The sequence below is a fragment of the Orcinus orca genome, chromosome 8 (assembly GCF_937001465.1).
Source record: "Orcinus orca chromosome 8, mOrcOrc1.1, whole genome shotgun sequence".
NCBI classification, from domain to species: Eukaryota; Metazoa; Chordata; class Mammalia; order Artiodactyla; family Delphinidae; genus Orcinus; species Orcinus orca.
The window spans coordinates 37517716-37537410 of record NC_064566.1 but is presented as its reverse complement, the minus strand read 5'-3'; the positions used below and the strand labels follow the sequence as shown (position 1 = coordinate 37537410).

Genomic DNA, 19695 nt, shown 5'->3' with positions numbered 1-19695 from the left:
CCTGGAAGAAATGGACAAATTCTTAGAAAGGCACAACCTGCCAAGACTGAATCACGAATTAATAGAAAATATGAACAGACCAATCACAAGCACTGAAATTGAAACTGTGATTAAAAATCTTCCAAAAAACAAAAGCCCAGGACCAGGTGGCTTCACAGGCAAATCTATCGAACATTTAGAGAAGAGCTAACACCTGTCCTTCTGAAACTCTTCCAAAATATAGCAGAGGGAGGAACACTCCCCAACTCATTCTACGAGGCCACCATCACCCTGATACCAAAACCAGACAAGGATGTCACAAAGAAAGAAAACTACAGGCCAATATCACTGATGAACATAGATGCAAAAATCCTCAGCAAAATAGTAGCAAACAGAATCCAACAGCACATTAAAACGATCATACACCATGATCAAGTGGGGTTTATTCCAGGAATGCAAGGATTCTTCAATATACGCAAATCAATCAACGTGATACACCATATTAATAAATTGAAGGAGAAAAACCATACGATCATCTCAATAGATATAGAGAAAGCTTTCGACAAATTCAACACCCATTTATGATAAAAACCCTGCAGAAAGTAGGCATGGAGGGAACTTTCCTCAACATAACAAAGGCCATATATGACAAACCCACAGCCAACATCGTCCTCAATGGTGAAAAACTGAAAGCATTTCCACTAAGATCAGGAACAAGACAAGGTTGCCCACTCTCACCACTCTTATTCAACATAGTTTTGGAAGTTTTAGCCACAGCAATCAGAGAAGAAAAGGAAATAAAAGGAATCCAAATCAGAAGAGAAGAAGTAAAGCTGTCACTGTTTGCAGATGACATGATACTATACACAGAGAATCCTAAAGATGCTACCAGAAAACTACTAGTGCTAACCAATGAATTTGGTAAAGTAGCAGGATACAAAATTAATGCACAGAAATCTCTGGCATTCCTATACACTGAAGATGAAAAATCTGAAAGTGAAATCAAGAAAACACTCCCATTTACCACTGCAACAAAAAGAATAAAATATCTAGGAATAAACCTACCTAAGGAGACAAAAGACCTGTATGCAGAAAATTATAAGACACTGATGAAAGAAATTAAAGATGATACAAATAGATGGAGAGATATACCATGTTCTTGGATTGGAAGAATCAACATTGTGAAAATGACTCTACTACCCAAAGCAATCTACAGATTCAGTGCAATCCGTATCAAACTACCACTGGCATTTTTCACAGAACTAGAACAAAAACTTTCACAGTTTGTATGGAAACACAAAAGACCCCGAATAGCCAAAGCAATCTTGAGAACGAAAAATGGAGCTGGAGGAATCAGGCTCCCTGACTTCAGACTATACTACAAAGCTACAGTAATCAAGACAGTATGGTACTGGCACAAAAACAGATAGATCAATGGAACAGGACAGAAAGCCCAGAGATAAACCCATGCACATATGGTCACCTTATCTTTGATAAAGGAGGCAGGAATGTACAGTGGAGAAAGGACAGCCTCTTCAATAAGTGGTGCTGGGAAAACTAGACAGCTACATGTAAAAGTATGAGATTAGATCACTCCCTAACACCATACACAAAAATAAGCTCAAAATGGATTAAAGACCTAAATGTAAGGCCAGAAACTGTCAAACTCTTAGAGGAAAACATAGGCAGGACACTATGACATAAATCACAGCAAGATCCTTTTTGACCCACCTCCTAGAGAAATGGAAATAAAAACAAAAATAAACAAATGGGTCCTAATAAAACTTAAAAGCTTTTGCACAGCAAAGGAAACCATAAACAAGACCAAAAGACAACCCTCAGAATGGGAGAAAATATTTGCAAATGAAGCAACTGACAAAGGATTAATCTCCAAAATTTATAAGCAGCTCATGCAGCTCAATAACAAAAAACCAAACAACCCAATCCAAAAATGGGCAGAAGACCTAAATATACATTTCTCCAAAGAAGATATACAGACTGCCAACAAACACATGAAAGAATGCTCAACATCATTAATCATTAGAGAAATGCAAATCAAAACTACAATGAGATATCATCTCACACTGGTCAGAATGGCCCTCATCAAAAACTCTAGAAACAATAAATGCTGGAGAGGGTGTGGAGAAAAGGGAACCCTCTTGCACTGCTGGTGGGAATGTAAATTGATACAGCCACTGTGGAGAACAGTATGGAGGTTCCTTAAAAAACTACAAATAGAACTACCATATGACCCAGCAATCCCACTACTGGGCATATACCCTGAGAAAACCATAATTCAAAAAGAGCCATGTACCAAAATGTTCACTGCAGCTCTATTTACAATAGCCTGGAGATGGAAACAACCTAAGTGTCCATCATCGGTGAATGGATAAAGAAGATGTGGCACATATATACAATGGAATATTACTCAGCCATAAAAAGAAACGAAATTGAGCTATTTGTAATGAGGTGGATAGACCTAAAGTCTGTCATAGAGAGTGAAGTAAGTCAGAGAGAGACAAATACCGAATGCTAACACAAATATATGGAATTTAAGAAAAAAAAATGTCATGAAGAACCTAGGGGTAAGACAGGAATAAAGACACTGACCTAGTAGAGAATGGGCTTGAGGATATGGGGAGGGGGAAGGGTAAGCTGTGACAAAGCGAGAGAGAGGCATGGACATATATTCACTACCAAACGTAAGGTAGATAGCTAGTGCGAAGCAGCCGTATAGCACAGGGAGATCAGCTCGGTGCTTTGTGATCGCCTGGAGGGGTGGGATAGGGAGGGTGGGAGAGAGGGAGACGCAAGAGGGAAGAGATATGGGAACATATGTATATATATAACTGATTCATTTTCTTGTAAAGCAGAAACTAACATGCCGTTGTAAAGCAATTATATTCCAATAAAGATGTTAAAAAAATAAATAAATAAAAATAAAATAAAATGTACCATTTCCCCCATATTCCTATTTTTTTATGTATGGATATCATCTATTCTAAGTTATAAAATGCTTCATATCTATTGTAGTGAAATGAGTTAACATAAAAAAGATCTTTAGGAACTGAGGTTCTCTACAAATCAAATACTATCGTCTCAGTGAGAAACAGGGTAACAAATAGCACTATTCCTATTTTACTGATGATGCCTGAGCCATAATGGAGAGATTAACAACATTTAGTGTGTTTTGCTTGTGGATTAATGATCTCCCATCATCAGGTTTCTAACTCAAGCATTTAAATTACATTGTTAAAAAAAGAGCTATATTACAGAAGGATGAGAACATTTTTAAAAAACAAAACCATTGCCACTAGAATCTCAATAAATAGAACGTATCAATGACAAAAACAGCTGAAGAAAATGCTCTTTTTGGGGGAAGGGGAGATATTTACAGCAGATCTCAGGATGCTTACAATTGATCAGAAAATGTAACAGAAAAGTAAACTTCACAAGATTCTACATTCAGACACTCAGTAAAATATTTAGGTGAACTTCTATATATCAAGCACTGTTCTAGATGTTGGGCATGTGTGTATATGTGTGCGGGGTTGGTGATGGGAGTAGACTGGTCAGGGTAGGCCTGACTGCTCCACACAAAGGAAACAGGTAGTGGACGAATCCTAAAACAGAAGAGTAGTAGGAGATGAGTTCAGAGAGGTAACAGGGGGAGGAAAGCAGGATCACAAAGGGCCTTCTAAGCTTCAGAAATTTGGATTGAACGCTGTGTGAAATAGGAAGACATTGGAAGGTTCTGAGTAGAGGAGTGATATAATTTATTTATCTTTTAATAGGATCATTCTGGCTGTTGTGTTAAAAACAGATGTAGGGATTAAGGAAAGAAGAAGGCTTTTTAGGAGGCTTTTGAAGTAAATTAGATGAAAGATAACGGTGACTTGGATCAGCACTGGATGTGATCAGATTCAATATGTATTTTGAAGATAATTGGTCCTTGATGAAGAATCAAGGATGACACCAAAGTTAGAGTATTGAGTAGGTATCTCTGGAGGTGGGAAAGCATCATAGAAAGATTGAGAGTTTAATTTTGGTCACATTGAGTTTGAAATGTCTATTAAATGTCGAAATGGAGATATTGAGAAGAGAGCTGGATATAAGAATCTGAAATTCTGGAAAGTGGTGTAAGTTGGAAAGAAATTTGGGAAGTGTGGACACAGAAATGGTATTTAAAGCTATGAGATTGGTAGAGATCACCAGGAGAGTATAGAGAATGCCAAGGACTGAGCCAGGGGGCATTCCAATATTAAGAAAAGGAGGGACTTATAAAGGAGACTGAGCATGAGTACCAGTGAGATGGGAGGAAAAACAAGTGAGTCTGGGGTCTTGGAAAGCAAGAGAGGAAAGTGTATCAAGGAGCTACAACTGTCAAATACTGCTGACAAGCCAAGTACATGGAGACTATTTAATTGGCCATTGGATTTAACATCATAAAGGTCAATGGTGACCTTGAGAGAAGCAGCTTAGTGGAAGGACATGAGGGAAATCCCACATGGAGTGGTTCAAGAGTGAAAGGAAGAAGAGGAATTGAAGCTAATGAGTACGGATAATTGTTTCAAGGAGTTTTGCTGTAAAGGGGAATGAAGAAATGGAATACTGGTGGCAGGGAAAGGGAAATTAAGAGGAGGATTTTTAAAGGTTTTTAGGGTATATTTTTGGGTGCTGATGAGAGCAACCCAGTAGAGAACAAAAGCTGATGATGAGAGCGGAAACTGCTGAAATGATGTCCCTGAGTAAATTACAGAGGATAAAACCTAGTGGGTAGAAATAATGATCTGTGGTAACAGGGAGAAGGCAGATATGGTAGGGGCAGATAGTCATGTAGAGGGGTGGGGGTCTGCAGAAGTTCTTGTATTGCTTTCATTTTCTCAACTGAAGAAAATTATATTTCAGGTAACTCTACTAATAAGCAACATAAAAAACCAAGAACTATTGGTCTGCAATAATTTGTCTTACTTGATCCACCCATATTTCCCAATGGTGCTTTCTTCTAAAGATGCTCATCTATTTTTACATATAACAAGGCTAGGAAAACCTAAGTATCTGTTAATAGTTCAACACACATTAACGTTCACCAATAAATATGTGAAACACAGGAAAGAGTGATAAGAGTCAATCAAATTTACTTTTATGCCCTGGTAGAAGGCTCATTTATATGATGATAAATCATTTCAAGTTTTAGAGTACAGGACACTGATCATTAAGAGTTTTTGCTCTAAAAAGAAAGAGTATTCTAACATTTCACATGTAAAAGTGAAATGGGGGGAGGTGTGATAAAATTGATGATATTTAAGGGTACAAATTTATAACAAGTAGTAAGCAAGCCATAGAGATCTAATGCGCAGTATGATGGATATAGACAATAATACTGTATGATAATTATGTAATGTAATAAATACTGCTATAATGCAATCATATTACAATATATAAATCTATCAAAGTAACAGACTGTACTCCTTAAACTTACACAATGTTACATATCAAACATTCAATAAAAAACAAAAGTGAAATGCACTTTTCACAACAGGAGACTCTGACTTTCCTTATGTGGAGAAATACAGTTTTGAACAGTACTTACCAACAGTGGTCACAGGAGGCTGGGAAGGGTACTGGGAACTTGTGGTGGCAGGATACTGACTGCCAGGTGGGTAAGGACAGCCTGGGTAACCACTAAAGAAAAGAACATAAAATATTAAATGTTAAGATGACCCAACTCTACAGTATCTTTAAGAACCCCATTCAGGGGACATCCCTGGCAGTCCAGTGGTTAAGACTTCACCTTCCAATGCAGGGGGTGTGGGTTCAATCCCTGGTCGGTGAGCTAAGATTCCACATGCCTCGTGGCCAAAAAACCAAAAAACATTTAAAATAATCCAGAAGCAATACTGTAACAAATTCAATAAAGACTTCAAACAAACAAACAAACAAACAAATCCACCCCATTCAGGAGGCTAAGCTTGATATTTCATTGTCTTACCAGTTAATGACTTTACAGTTTTAGAGCTACAGGTGTCTATTCAAGCAAAGCTCCACAAAAATTCCATTAATGACACTGGATTTACTCTTAAAGTAAATGATTAAAATACTCTTGCTTGACCCTGGTTTTTTTTTTTTTTTTTTTTGGCTGCGGCATGCGGGATCTTAGTTCCCTGACCAGGGATCGAACCCGTGCCCTCTACAGTGGAAGCACAGAGTCTTAAACACTGGACCACCAGGGAAGTCCCTTGGCCCTGGTTATTTGAGGGTCACCTTCACAGTAGCAGAAAGCAACTCGAGTTTTTCTAAGGGCAGTCCAACAGTATCAGAACTGAGAGCAACAAATATTTTGTGAGAACTTTTCCATTCTGATTTCCTAGCATACAGGTAAATAATATTATTTAATTTTTACCTGTGGTTCATTGATAACCTTTTTGAATGTCTGATCTGAAAATACTCCTCTTGAGATAAAGTTTTAAAAGCTTCCTCTTCACTCTAAGGAAGGTTTGTGTCATTCCTGTATTCACATCAGAGTTGGAAGAAACTTTCCTTAGAAGTATTGTCCTCCAATCTCCTATCCAACATTGTTTCATAAATATCATTTACAATATCCCTGACAAATGGTCATCTTTCTCTACTGAACACTAACTGCATTTTGACACAGTAACCTCTAATTAATGGTCCTAAATTTGCACTCTGTAAGATCACTTGCATATTAGAAAACTTCTAACATTTTCCCCTCAGTCCTCTCTTTTTCAGGTGAAATATTTTTAATTCCTTCAACCATTCTTCACAGCTCTGATTTTCAGATCTAATCACTTTCCTCTGAATGATCACTAATTTGGCAGTGTTTCCCTTATAATGGAGAAGAAAAGGAACAGGATGATTACTATAGCTACCTGTTAGTTGAACAATCAATTTTGATGAATCCTATTTTATCTACAATTGTCAGATCTATGGCATTTGCAATTCTGATTAACAAGCCTTCTATGAGTCCATTAAAATTACTGACTAAAAAGACCCAGCCCAGAGTCCCGGAGCAAGAGCTCTAAGTTCATAGTCAGTAATCCTTTTATAGGGCAGTGGCTCAAAGATTCTCTCCTATGTGTACTACTAGTTCACACTTTATAACCTGTCACCAACAAAAAAGTTTTGTGTGTAACTTGTTGAGGATTCAATGTAATCATGATACTCTTATCGATTAGTATAAAAGTAAAATGAAAAAAGAAAAAGGTTAAGCATTTCTGTTCCCAGTGGACACATGCTGAATGCTATTGCACAGTACTTTTGTTCTAGTCTCTCTAGTAATCCATGCTGCAAGGAAACAATGTCAATCTTATTCAAATTTCTGAATCTACCTTTTTGAACACTGGAATAAATTTGCTTTTTCTGGAGTTCCTCCCATTTTGCATACTTTTTCAAGGACAATCTGTGATTTTATTGCTGAATTTTTCAGTAAGTGGTATAAAACTCTTCTAGGCCTACAGATACTAAATTCAGAGAACTCCCTGTCTCTTTATTTAGTTTGCTTAATTTCTCCTTCGTAGTTATTCTCTATGTTCAGGGTTAACAACTTTTCTTGAGTAAAAAAATAATTTAATAGTACTATTTTCTGTCTTTGTACATTATTAAACAATTTGCCCTATGTAGGAAATCTTTTTCAGATTTTTAAGAGCCCTTTTGGACTAAGTGTATTTAAAAAGAATTTTCCAACACTCTTATATTCCTTTTTCTTTATATGCCCCTTCAAAATTTACTGTTTATTCTATTTAAAGCACTGTTTTCAAGTGCTTGAGGCAGGAGCTAAAGTATGAATCCATCTCTTCCTCAAGATACTAATAATCAAAATAGGGCAAGATCCCTGTAAACAATCCTGATAGGATAAAGAAAACAATAAATGCTAAATAAAAGTTCAGGAAATGTATACAGTTGATCCTTGAACAATATGGTTTTGAACTGTGCTGGTTCACTTATATGCAGATTTTTTTCACTAAATACATACTAGACTACTATACAAGCCACAGTGGGTTGAATCTGAGGATGCGAAACCTCAGATATGACAGAGAGGCCCGACTATAAAGTTATACTTGGATTTTCAATTGCAAGGAGGGTCGACACCCCTAGCCCCCCGACCTCCCCCTGATGTTCAAGAGTCAACTGTAGTGGAAAATCAATACCAGCTAGAGGAGATCAGAGAAGGTTTGGGGAGATCTGTAATACCTATGAAAGTTGCACCTTTATTAAAACTCTTCAGGGGCTTCCCTGGTGGTGCAGTGGTTAGGAATCCACCTGCCAATGCAAGGGACACGGGTTCGAGCCCTGCTCCGGGAGGATCCCACATGCCGCGGAGCAGCTAAGCCCTTGTGCCACAGCTGCTGGGCCTGCGCTCTGGAGCCCGTGAGCCACAACCACTGAAGCCCGCGCACCTAGAGCCCGTGCTCCGCAACAAGAGAGGCCGCCACAATGAGAAGCCTGCACACCACAAAGAAGAGGAGACCCTGCTCTCTGCAACTAGAAAGCCCACGCACAGAAATGAAGACCCAACACAGCCAAAAATAATAAATTTAAAAAAAAAAAAAAAAAAACTCTTCAGTCCTCCTACTCATAACCCTATATTCTCCAGCCATATTAGAGTGCTTCCTTATTCTTTCCTGGGATTTTTTTTGGCTTTCACACCTATGATTACATAAAATTGAGTGGGCTGAACTTAATAACCGGTAAGTTTCCTCTGATATAAAATGTTATTGCTGTTTGCTGCTCCCTCCACCTCTAAATACTTACTTTTCTTTTAAACCAGTTCCTTCATTTATGAAGCTATCTCTAAGCTCCCACCTCCAAACAGATGTGACCTCTCCTTTAAAGCTGTTTATCACAGCACTTAACATTTTCTGTCTTTTCTGATATCAGAAACTGTTTTCTAATAATACATGCTTGCTAGTACATATACCGAAACTGGAACAACTATCCTTGACATGCTTTTTAGTTTCCTTGCATACATGCTGCAAGGTGCTAAATAAAACTTTCAAAAGATCTTAAAATTTTAAAGAGACCTTAGAGATCATCTAGTCCAACTTTCCACAGCAAGAATAAATATTCTCATATTCACTGTTGTAAAATAAAGATTCTTGAATCACTGATTTACTAATTCTCCTTTAGGATAAAGCAAGAAGACAAAGAGGTCCTGAGGCTCTTCTGCCAAGACCTTGCATATGCAGAAGGATACAGACAGTAATGTGAGTACAGTTACCCTTAACAACTCATTAGCCTGTCATGAGATTAAAAGTTACATTTCAAAAAAAACCCAAAAAACAAAACGCATCAAATCTTGAAAAATAGCTACCTCAAAAAGGAACTTCTAGGCTTCCCTGGTGGCACAGTGGTTAAGAATCCGCCTGCCAATGCAGGGGACATGGGTTCGAGCCCTGGTCCGGGAAGATCCCACATGCCGCGGAGCAACTAAGCCTGTGCGCCACAACTACTGAGCCTGCGCTCTACAGCCTGCGTGCCACAACTACTGAGCCCACGTGCCACAACTACTGAAGCCCACGCGCCTAGAGCCTGAGCTCCGCAACAAGAGAAGCCACCGCAGTGAGAAGCCTGTGCACCAAAATGAAGAGTAGCCCCTGCTCGCCTCAACTGGAGAAAGCCCGCACGCAGCAACAAAGACCCAATGCAGCCAAAAAAAAAAAAAAAAAAAAAAAAAAGAAATAAATTTTTTTAAAAAAGGAACTTCTTACAAATAACCTCACAAAAGACACTTTTTTTTTTTTTTTTGCGGTACACAGGCCTCTCTCTGTTGTGGCCTCTCCCGTTGCGGAGCACAGGTTCCGGACGCGCAGGCTCAGCGGCCACGGCTCACGGGCCTAGCCGCTTGGCAGCATGTGGGATCTTCCCCGACCGGGGCACGAACCCGTGTCCCCTGCATCAGCAGGCGGACTCTCAACCACTGCACCACCAGGGAAGCCCACAAAAGACACTTTTAAGGTTATGTAAGATGAGTAAGATTTACATTTCTGTCAATATTTTCAGCCTTCATTTTTATCTACAAGTTTCTCTGAAGTGGCTTCATTGTTCAGAAGTCCATTTCCTTATTGTGCTTCTAATAACCATACCCTATATGCCCAAAGTTCCTTACTAGCAACTGTTCATTATAACGGCTTGTAATTTCAAGGCTTCAGATAGAATTCCATTTCTAGAACTTAATCAGAAAATTAAAGGTCTCAAGAAATCTAAAACTTACAACTTGTTTATATATAACAATCATAGGAATCTTTCTTTCTTGTCTCTGACAGATGTTCATCTAGTCTGCTTACCCAGATAAATGTGACAGAATACTTACTACCTTATAAAGCTAGTTCTTGAAATTAAGAAAGGCCCCCAAATAAATGTTTGCTAAATTTAACTTATAAGATCCTGCATATTATATATGTATATACATATATTTATTTATGGCAGGTGTTCCGGAATTCTAGCTGCATTTATCTGTGAGGTTCTATGGAGCTAAGAAGAGTTAGCAGGGTTAAAATTTTTTTGTTAATTTCGAGTAGCTGGAAAATTTCATCTAGGCACCAAGTAGTCTTGCATTCTAAGTTAGCCCCAAGACCACCTTTGGAAAGTACTCCTAGATTACCCCTGGAACAGGTACACATTTAAAACATGGATTAATAATTATTTCTTATCGATTTTTCTAGTATGTATTATTCATAGACTGATTTCACTATTAATTTCATTTACCTGTTATGTTATTAACATATGGATACTAAAGGTTGGTAGTACGTGTAGTCTATGAACTGAATAAATATGGGGATGAGACTGACCCCATCATATGCACCATTAATTCATTCCCTGTAGTTTACAGAAAAGGTCAGTTTTTTAAAAAGGATATTAAAATATTTTTCTCAGTGGCTGAGGTCATCATAATTAGTATTCCATTAATCTTTCAGCCATTTACACTGGATATACAGAGTTCTTAAAAGGAAAGAAACAAGGATTTCAAGGTACAAAACTAATCAAGATTATTGTCATTTCCCCACCCCTTTCCTCTCTCTGAATAGAATGGAGCTGCATTTCTCTAAATGGAAAAAACTCCTCTTGAACTATGTATATACCATAAAATTTCAGCAATAAACTGAGTTTTACCTTCCATTAAATTGCAACCATTTTCATTTTAATGCCCTAGTTAGCACCCATTATTTTTATTCTAGATCTAATAGAATTTCTAATACAGTTATTCAAAAGATAATTTTTCATTACCTGGGATTGGGAGGGTATCCGGATGGGTATGCAGAAATTCCACTTGGCATGCCTGGCATGTAGGAAGCTAAAAATAATTTTTAATATTTTAAAATAGTATGCATAGTCCTGGATATATAGGGTATCAAATAAGACACACATCACCATCAAACCACAGCAAAATTTCATACAGTTAAAGAATTCAAATCTCAGCACCAAAAACAAAACACTCCAGCCATATTAGTTCTTCACTGCAACTAATAAATAACTTCAAACCACATAACTCTAAAAGCATTAAACGTGACAATTCCAACAAGGATTAACTGGCGAACGGGTCAACCTGGTCAGCTCTTCAAGCTCTCAACGAGTCTATAACCTGAGACAGGAGCCAATTCAGTTTGCAATTTAGAGGAAGGTAAATGTGCCCTCCTCTGGTCCAAGGTCAGCTTCTTAGAAAGTGACCTCTTTATTACATCTAAGATATCTTTTGAAATTTCTTGCAAGATTATGTTGACCGATTAGCACAGCTGGTTTTGTTGGCTTGACTGAGGACTTTAAACGACTTCAAATTACTACAAGAAGTCCTAAACAAAACTTATATTCAGCCAGACTGGTTAAAACAAACAAAAGCTTGGAAATACTAGGTGGAAAAAGGTTCAAATCTAGCAAGCATAAAGAATGCTTTATATATATTTTAAAGAGAACACTAATGACAAAGAACTAGTCAGTGATGCCAAGAGGCTAACCAACATCGAGGAAGAAAAAGAGAAGAAGTTAATCTTGGCCTTAACTGGAAACAACTTGTCTGAGAATCAAATTAACCTCAGTGAAATTTTTCTCACTGAATATAATTAGCCCTGAATCCAATCAATAAATATTTTAGTGCCTTTCTGTGAAAGGCACTGGATTAAAAAAGAAAGAAAGAAAGAAAGAAAGAATTCCTGGCCTCAAGTTGCTTATAGTCTAGTGAAGGAGATAAACACGAAAAGAATAAAAATACAGAGTGATAAGTGTCATGACAGGGGAAGTACAGAGTGATATATATGGGATCATACAGGAGGTAGCTAATTAAATGTAGGAGGTGGGGGTAAACAAGAGTGATCTAGTAGATGAATGGTACACAAAGGCTTGAAGAGAGAAGTGGAACACTCAAGAAGTAAACTTTTAGAGCACATAATGCAAGTGGATGGGAGAAGTATGCTGGGCTCTGACTAAGGGCCTTAAACGTCTTTATCAGAGTTGCTGAGCTTACATCCCCAAGTATCAGTGTTCATAGTCTTCTTGTTAGGATGAATCTATAGATGTCATAAGTAAATTTTTTCTTAAGTATAATTAAGCTAAGGATGATGTTCAGTGCTATTTCATAAAGGGAAAAATACCTCCCAAAATGTCATAATTGCTAGATCTCATAAAACATTTCTTCTTCCTGGGCCAAAACACAGTTGATCTTTATGAACATCAAAAGATGAGGCCACTATTAGGTGTCAGCAACATATATAGTCAATTACTAGTTTCTCTCCCCATTCTAGTTTCTCTTAAACACATATAAACTACGACTTCACAGTTATAAGCAATTTCCTCATAATTATAGGCAATTTTCCCTTCTAAGATTCTGAAAAGCTAGTAATTTGACCAAAATCTCCAAATTTTGATTTTGGGAAACAACAAAAGTTGAGTCCAAGACTGGTAAGGAAGCAGATAATGAAGTGAAGTAATTTCAGAGCCAGAATAAAATGGAATACAAATAAGCATAATACATGGGGTTATTATAAGGATTAAATAGGAACTAATATGAAGTGCTTAGCTGTGTCTCATAGTCACCACTGAATAAATGTTGACTATTACTGTTAGTTGTCAAAAAATGAGGTTTGGGCACAACACTTTTTTAGTGTGACTTATAGCTAGCTCAAAAGTCTTCCGAAAACCAGAGATCAAAAATGTTTACAGTAGGGCTTCCCTGGTGGCGCAGTGGTTGAGAACTGCCTGCTAATGCAGGGGACACGGGTTCGAGCCTGGTCTGGGAGGATCCCACATGCCACGGAGCAACTAGGCCCGGGAGCCACAACTACTGAGCCTGCGCGTCTGGAGCCTGTGCTCCACCACAAGAGACGCTGCTATAGTGACAGGCCCGTGCACTGCGATGAAGAGTGGCCCCCGCTTGCCACAACTAGAGAAAGCCCTCGCACAGAAACAAAGACGGAACACAGCAAAATAAATAAATTAATAAACTCCTACCCCCAACATCTTCTTTAAAAAAAAAAGTTTACAGTAGTGATGATGATGATGATAATAATAATAATAATAGAAGTATATAATTTCTTAACTAGAAGATCGTATTTAAGTATGGATCCAAATTTCTGGGCTGTTCCTTGATGTGTGGGTGTAGGACGGAATTCAGACTTTCATTTCTTTGCAGTCATACATAACAATAATGAATATCATTTAAATGTATAAAAAGTATTAAAACTGTAATGGACAGACAATAAGTTGGTCTCTTTTAGTAATTTACTTATATTAGCTCTATATTGTTTAATGTGATTTATAGTGAGTGAATGCAAAATGGAAGTGTCATAGTGATCTCTTTAGTGCGGTCTCTTTCTTGAATGCTGCACTTCCAATGTTAACATAAAACTAGAAGAAATTTAGGAAACAGATGTTGCTTAGGGGACTAACATTCTGAAAAGGTTACCTTTATCTTAAGCGGTCACTGGCTATGTTATTTGAGCAAATAAATATGAACGATGATCTAGGAAATATTTTGCATTTCAACATTAGATGGGCAAGATAATCTAACCTTGGATATTAAAGTCAACAGAATTTATTAAGATGAAAACAAATTTCTGATCCAAAAGAATCCCTAGAATCTTTATTAAAAGAGCAACAAAATGCTACAGCCAAGCTTATTCTGGGAAAGCAGAGAAGGAAAAGGAAATGGATTCAGAAAGTTCTGTTAGATTCCCATTCAGCTTGTTAGTCAAGATGCTCCTCAAGGCAGAATGGATTAAAAAGGAAGATGATAATTTTCAGTGGGAGGAAAATGAAAGCTCACATTATCTAACTTATAAGATAAATTAAGTCTGGTTAATTATCTTAAACAAAATTTGTTTTAAAAAAATCACAGCTCAAAACACAATGAACAGGTTTAGTGAAGTCAAAACAAGTAAGTACAACCAACTCTCAATTATCCAGGGTGATTTTAAAGTACCAGTAAGAATTATTTTTGAAAAACCCAGAAATAACAGAGATAATGTACACCAGTTAGGGGAGAACTGATATTGACTCCATGCCCCCACCCTCTCCACTCAAAGTAAAATCATGAATTGGTTGTACTCAAGAGAAGAAAGCTGAGAGCTAGATGTCCATTGTGTACACCCAGAATAGCTGAATGTGAATGATATAGTTTACTTTATAATTGATTCTTATCTATAGCACTGATCCTGGAGTTGCAAACAAAAGGAGGTCAGATTGCCTTTCAAGTTGTATCTACTTCCAAACGGATCAAATAAAGCTATTCCATGGCATGCATAATTTAAAAAAAAATTCCAGCTCTATTCCAGCATTCTTTCTCCTCCATTTTGGAATCCAGCACACCCATAGTTAGATTTCTACCCACAAACGAAAGCCCAAATGCCAGTCTTTGTTGAGAATCTGTACATGCAGATGTGGGGCCTCAGAATACCTCCAAAAAATCGACTAACTTGATAAGCTAAAAAGCAAATTGAAGTCATCAAAAAAAATATTTTTACAAGATTTTGTTTTCTTTTGTTTATATGAGTTTAAAAATCAAATCTCAGTTCTACTTACTGTTTGGTGGCCCTGTTGCCTGGTATGGTGGATAGGATGCTGAAATAGTAGCACGAGAAAAGACTGGAGGTTCTTCTCCAAACACCACAATCATAACTTGAATAAGCCCCAACAAGTCTGACTGTGGCTAAAAACGGAAAACAAATTTAAGTCATTTACAGATTTACTTTTTGGCAATAAGGAAAAGTCTGGCCATTTCTTATCTGTTTTCAACTTAGCGCGACAATTTCCTTTGTAGGACCCCAAACGTGAAAATTCCATTTAATTAATTTAATACAGCTAGGTGATTTCTACTTATTATTTATGTGTAGCAAGGCTGCTACTTCATGTATATAAAAACAGCACTAGCCAAAGCAGTATACTGCAAAATTCAGATGGTATTGTTCTTCATTTGACTCCATACAGCTAACCAAAATTTATTATATTTCCAGTGGACAAATTAAGGATGCTGGTACGGTATAAACTCAGGGATGGATGTAAGCAGTAGTCACAAATATTATTTAAGGCCTTTAAAAGATAACAATGTTACCTTGGAAACACATGTTCCTAGATTAATTTTTATTAAAGATAGTATTATGAACTCTGAAATTATAAGTAGACTCCATTTTAGAAATCACTAGATTGTTGTACAAAAGATATAAATTATTAAAGGATCTTTCCTTCCAATACCATAGTTACAAAGAGAGTGCCTGTATCCCATAAAGGCTGCTAAACTTTTTTCTCAAGTACCTATTGATCACTAATTTAAGACAAACTATGCTAGGCAAAGTTGTTCAAACTGACTTATCTGATGGTTGTTTTCACCCATTATATTCTGTGTATATCTCACCTCACACACTTCATTCATTAGTTCATCAGGTTCTGAAGGATTACTCAATTATCTTGATCAGTTAATCATCTTCATAACTTCCCTTCTCCTGACAGAAGAGTTTACTAGCAGCTTTCAACTTTCCAAAGCACCAATTTTGTTCCATTCTGTCCCAACGTATGGACAGTGACAATAGATAACATTTCAAAAAGCTTCTTATGAAAACTTACTGATTCTCACTATTCCAATACCCTTCTTATGTTTGTCTGTAAACTTACACGCTGAGACAGGGAGTAAACATGTACAGTATCTGTGTAGCACCAAGGAGTGTAGGCTGGAGATTATGGCTGGTGTGTGTGTGGGGTTGCTACTGAGAATCACACAATTTAAATCTCTTGTTAATTATTTAGTCCAACAAAACTCCCTAACTAAATCATAAAATGATTTTAAAATCATGCACTTTAAAAATTGAGATAATTCACATACCATAAAATTTACCATCTAAAGGTGTATAGTTCAGGACTTCCCTGGTGGTACAGTGGTTAAGAATCTGCCTGCCAATGCAGGGGACATGGGTTCGATCCCTGGTCCGGGAAGATCCCACATGCGACAGAGCAACTAAGCCTGTGCGCCACAACTACTGAGCCTGCACTCTAGAGCCTGAGAGCCACAACTGCTGAGCCCATGCGCCACAACTGCTGAGCCCAAGCGCCACAACTGTAGAAGCCCACGCACCCTAGAGCCCATGTGCTGCAACAAGAGAAGCCACCATGATGAGAAGCCCGTGCACCACAAAGAGTAGCCCCCACTCGCCACAGCTAGAGAAACACCGCGTGCAGCAACAAAGACCCAATACAGCCAAGAATTAAAAAAAAAAAAAAAAAGTGTATAGTTCAGTGGTTTTTCTCTATCACCACTGTCTAATTCCAGAATATTGTTATCATCCTCAAAAGAAATCTATCCCTATTAGTGATCACTTCCAATTTCCCCCTCCCCTCAGCTCCTGGCAACCACAAATCTATTTTGTCATTGGATTTGCCTGTTCTGGACATTTCATGTAAATGGAATCATACAATTCGTGTCTGGCTTTTTTCACCTAGCATAATATTTTCAAAATGTTTGTAGTATGAATCAGTACTCCATTTATACAGTCTTATAACCATAGTTTTGTCAAGACAAATTTTATTTTAATTCTTTACCATACCATTCCTTTCACATTAAAGTCTTTGAAGGAAGGAAAATTAATCGTTAATACCTACTTCCAGGCCTATTATAAAGCAACAGGTCATGAATATTTCAGAATGACAAATGACTAATTCAGAATGATACAGGATACAAAAAACACCTAAGGGTCAACTGAAACATATAGTATCTTTATAAAACTTTTTTCCTATTGAAAACCCTGAAAACTTGAAGAGCAAAATTGCTTTCTTCTCTATCCCTTTTTGTTTGCTTTTCCAGCAAGCAATAAAAAGGTCAGATTTTACATTCTAAGCAGTATATGATACACGTTCAGGATTAGGATTAATAAGCAATTGAATTAGTAAGATCAAGATAAATGAGAGCAGCCCTAGTTCATGTTCTGTGCCATGCTAGATTACTACAATAGCCTTCTGTCTGGGTTCTAGTTTTACTTACTGATTATGATTGAGAGAATTTTCTATAAAAGTTCACGCTCCCCTCCCATTATACAGAGTTGTTGCTGAGAATCAGTTGCTTAGGCGGAAACTACATTTTCCAGTCCTTTTTGCAACTAGTTTTTACCAATGGACCATAAGCAGAAGAGATTTAACTTTTAAGCCAAGGTGCACAAGAAGGAGGGCCACCAATCTCTTTGCTTGTCTTCCTTGATGCGGAGGACTCTGAAGCCCCGGGAGATGGTGGCACAACAAACTGGAAAGCGCCTGGTCCCTGAAGCTCAAGTGAGGGAAAGCTGCCTGCCAGTGAGGCAGACTCCCAGTGGACTATTACGTGAGCAAGAAATTTCCAGCGTTAAGTCTCTAGTATTTGGGGTTTTATGTTTTAGAGCAGCTAGTGATTTTCAGTCAGAAAGCTAATTAATGTATTTATCTAGTACACTTCAGACATTATACCTAACAATCATTGCATTTAATGCCTTACTTTTGTTCAGAAATCTAAAATGACTCCCAGCTGCCTATTCAAGGATGAAGTCCTTAGCTAAAAATCAGGATCTTCCACGATATAACCTTGAACACCATACCAAAGTTAGCTACCCTTATGTCTTTTTTGTTAGATTTGTGGAATATAACATACATACAGAAATGTATGTAACTTTAAAGAGTAACAATAAAGAAAATATTTGTGTAGCTATCATCCAACTTAAGAAATAGAAGATTGCCAGCAACTTACAGGTTCCTGACTGCATCCCCCTCTATCTATTCTATAGAGTTACCCACTTCTCTGACTTAGCAGATAATCATTCTTTTCTTTAAACTACTACCTTATAAACAATTTTCTAAACAGTATGTTTAATTTTTTCTGTTTCTGAACTTCATATGAATTAAATCAAACTGTGGATTCTATTGAGACTTATTTCAACAATGTAAGATACATTCCTGTTAAAGAGTATAGTTATAAATTCATTTTAATTGCTGTATGGTATTCCACTGAATGAATACACAACTTCTTTATTCACTCTCCTGTTGTTAACAGTCATATGGGTTGTAACCAGTCTTTGGTTATTTATGCTGCCATGAACATTCTTGCTCTGTTTCCTAGTATGTATGTGCAAGCGTTACTCGTTTTTTTTGGCTGCATTGGGTCTTCACTGCTGCACGCGGCCTTTCTCTAGTTGCAGCGAGCGGGGGCTACTCTTCGTTGCAGTGCGCAGGCTTCTCATTGTGGTGGCTTCTCTCGTTGCGGAGCACAGGCTCTAGGCATGCGGGCTTCAGTAGTTGTGGCTCACGGGCTCTCAAACACAGACTCAGCAGCTGTGGCACATGGGCTTAGTTGCTCCATGGCATGTAGGATCTTCCTGGACCAGGGCTCAAACCCATGTCCCCTGCATTGGCAGGTGGATTCCCAACCACTGCCCCACCAGGGAAGCCCAAAAGGGTTACTCTTGTGCAGTAGTTATCAACTGGGGGTGCTATTTTTGTCTCCCAGTGGATATTTAGAAATGTCTAGAGACATTTTCAGTTGTCACAACTGTCATGCTACTGGCATCTTGTGGATAAAGGCCAGGGATCCTACATCCTATAATGAACAGAACAGCTCTCCCACAATAAAGAATTATCTGACCCACAATGCCAGTAGCACTGAGGTTGAGAAACCCTGCTCTAGTGTACATACCAAGGAGTGGAATTGCTAGGACATAGGGCATGGGCCCTTACAACTTTACTAGGTAATACCAAACTAATTTCCAGAGTAGTGTGTCAATTTTGCTCCCATCAGCAGTGTCTAAGAGTTCCCTTTGCTCCACATCCTCTCTAAGCCTTAGCGTTGTCAACTGGTAGTGCAAATTTAATGCACATGTAATGGTATCTCGTTATGGTCTTAATTTATATTTCCCTCACTACTAGCAGGATTAAACATCTTTCCATATGTTTACTGGCCATTAGGATTTCTCTTTTGTGAAGTACTTGTTCAAGAGTTTCATCTATTTTTCTATTGGGCTTCTTTCTTTTAATGATTCCCAAAAATTATTTTTATGTTCTGGACATTACCCTGTGGGTGTTAAGTACTACAAGTATATTCTTTCAGTCTGTGGTTAGTCTTTTCAGTTTTTAATGTGTCTTTCATGAACAGAAGTTCTTAATCTGCATAAGCTCAAGGTAAAATTTAGTAGTCTTTTCCTTTATAGTAAAAGTTTTCCATCTTGTTAAAAAAACCCTCACCTATTACAAGATCATGAAAGGCAG

The 19695-nt window shown here is 37.7% G+C and overlaps 1 protein-coding gene across 3 annotated transcripts in view; it reads right to left on the bottom strand.

The window, feature by feature from the left end:
* The window catches only part of TSG101 (tumor susceptibility 101), a 58259-nt gene that overhangs the window by 20223 nt on the left and 18341 nt on the right, over nucleotides 1–19695 (bottom strand). For 2 of the 3 annotated variants that reach the window (XR_004477936.2, XM_033409046.2), the window contains exons 5-8: nucleotides 15007–15133; nucleotides 14816–14908; nucleotides 11224–11290; nucleotides 5573–5664 (exon numbers count right to left, since the gene is read on the bottom strand). Coding sequence is in view for 2 of the 3 variants with exons in the window: in XM_033409046.2 (XP_033264937.1) it covers nucleotides 5573–5664; nucleotides 11224–11290; nucleotides 14816–14908; nucleotides 15007–15133 (379 nt within the window). In the remaining variant the exon portion in view is untranslated. The remainder of the gene's footprint in view (nucleotides 1–5572; nucleotides 5665–11223; nucleotides 11291–14815; nucleotides 14909–15006; nucleotides 15134–19695) is intronic. The other variant, XM_004263903.3, reaches the window with a different exon arrangement.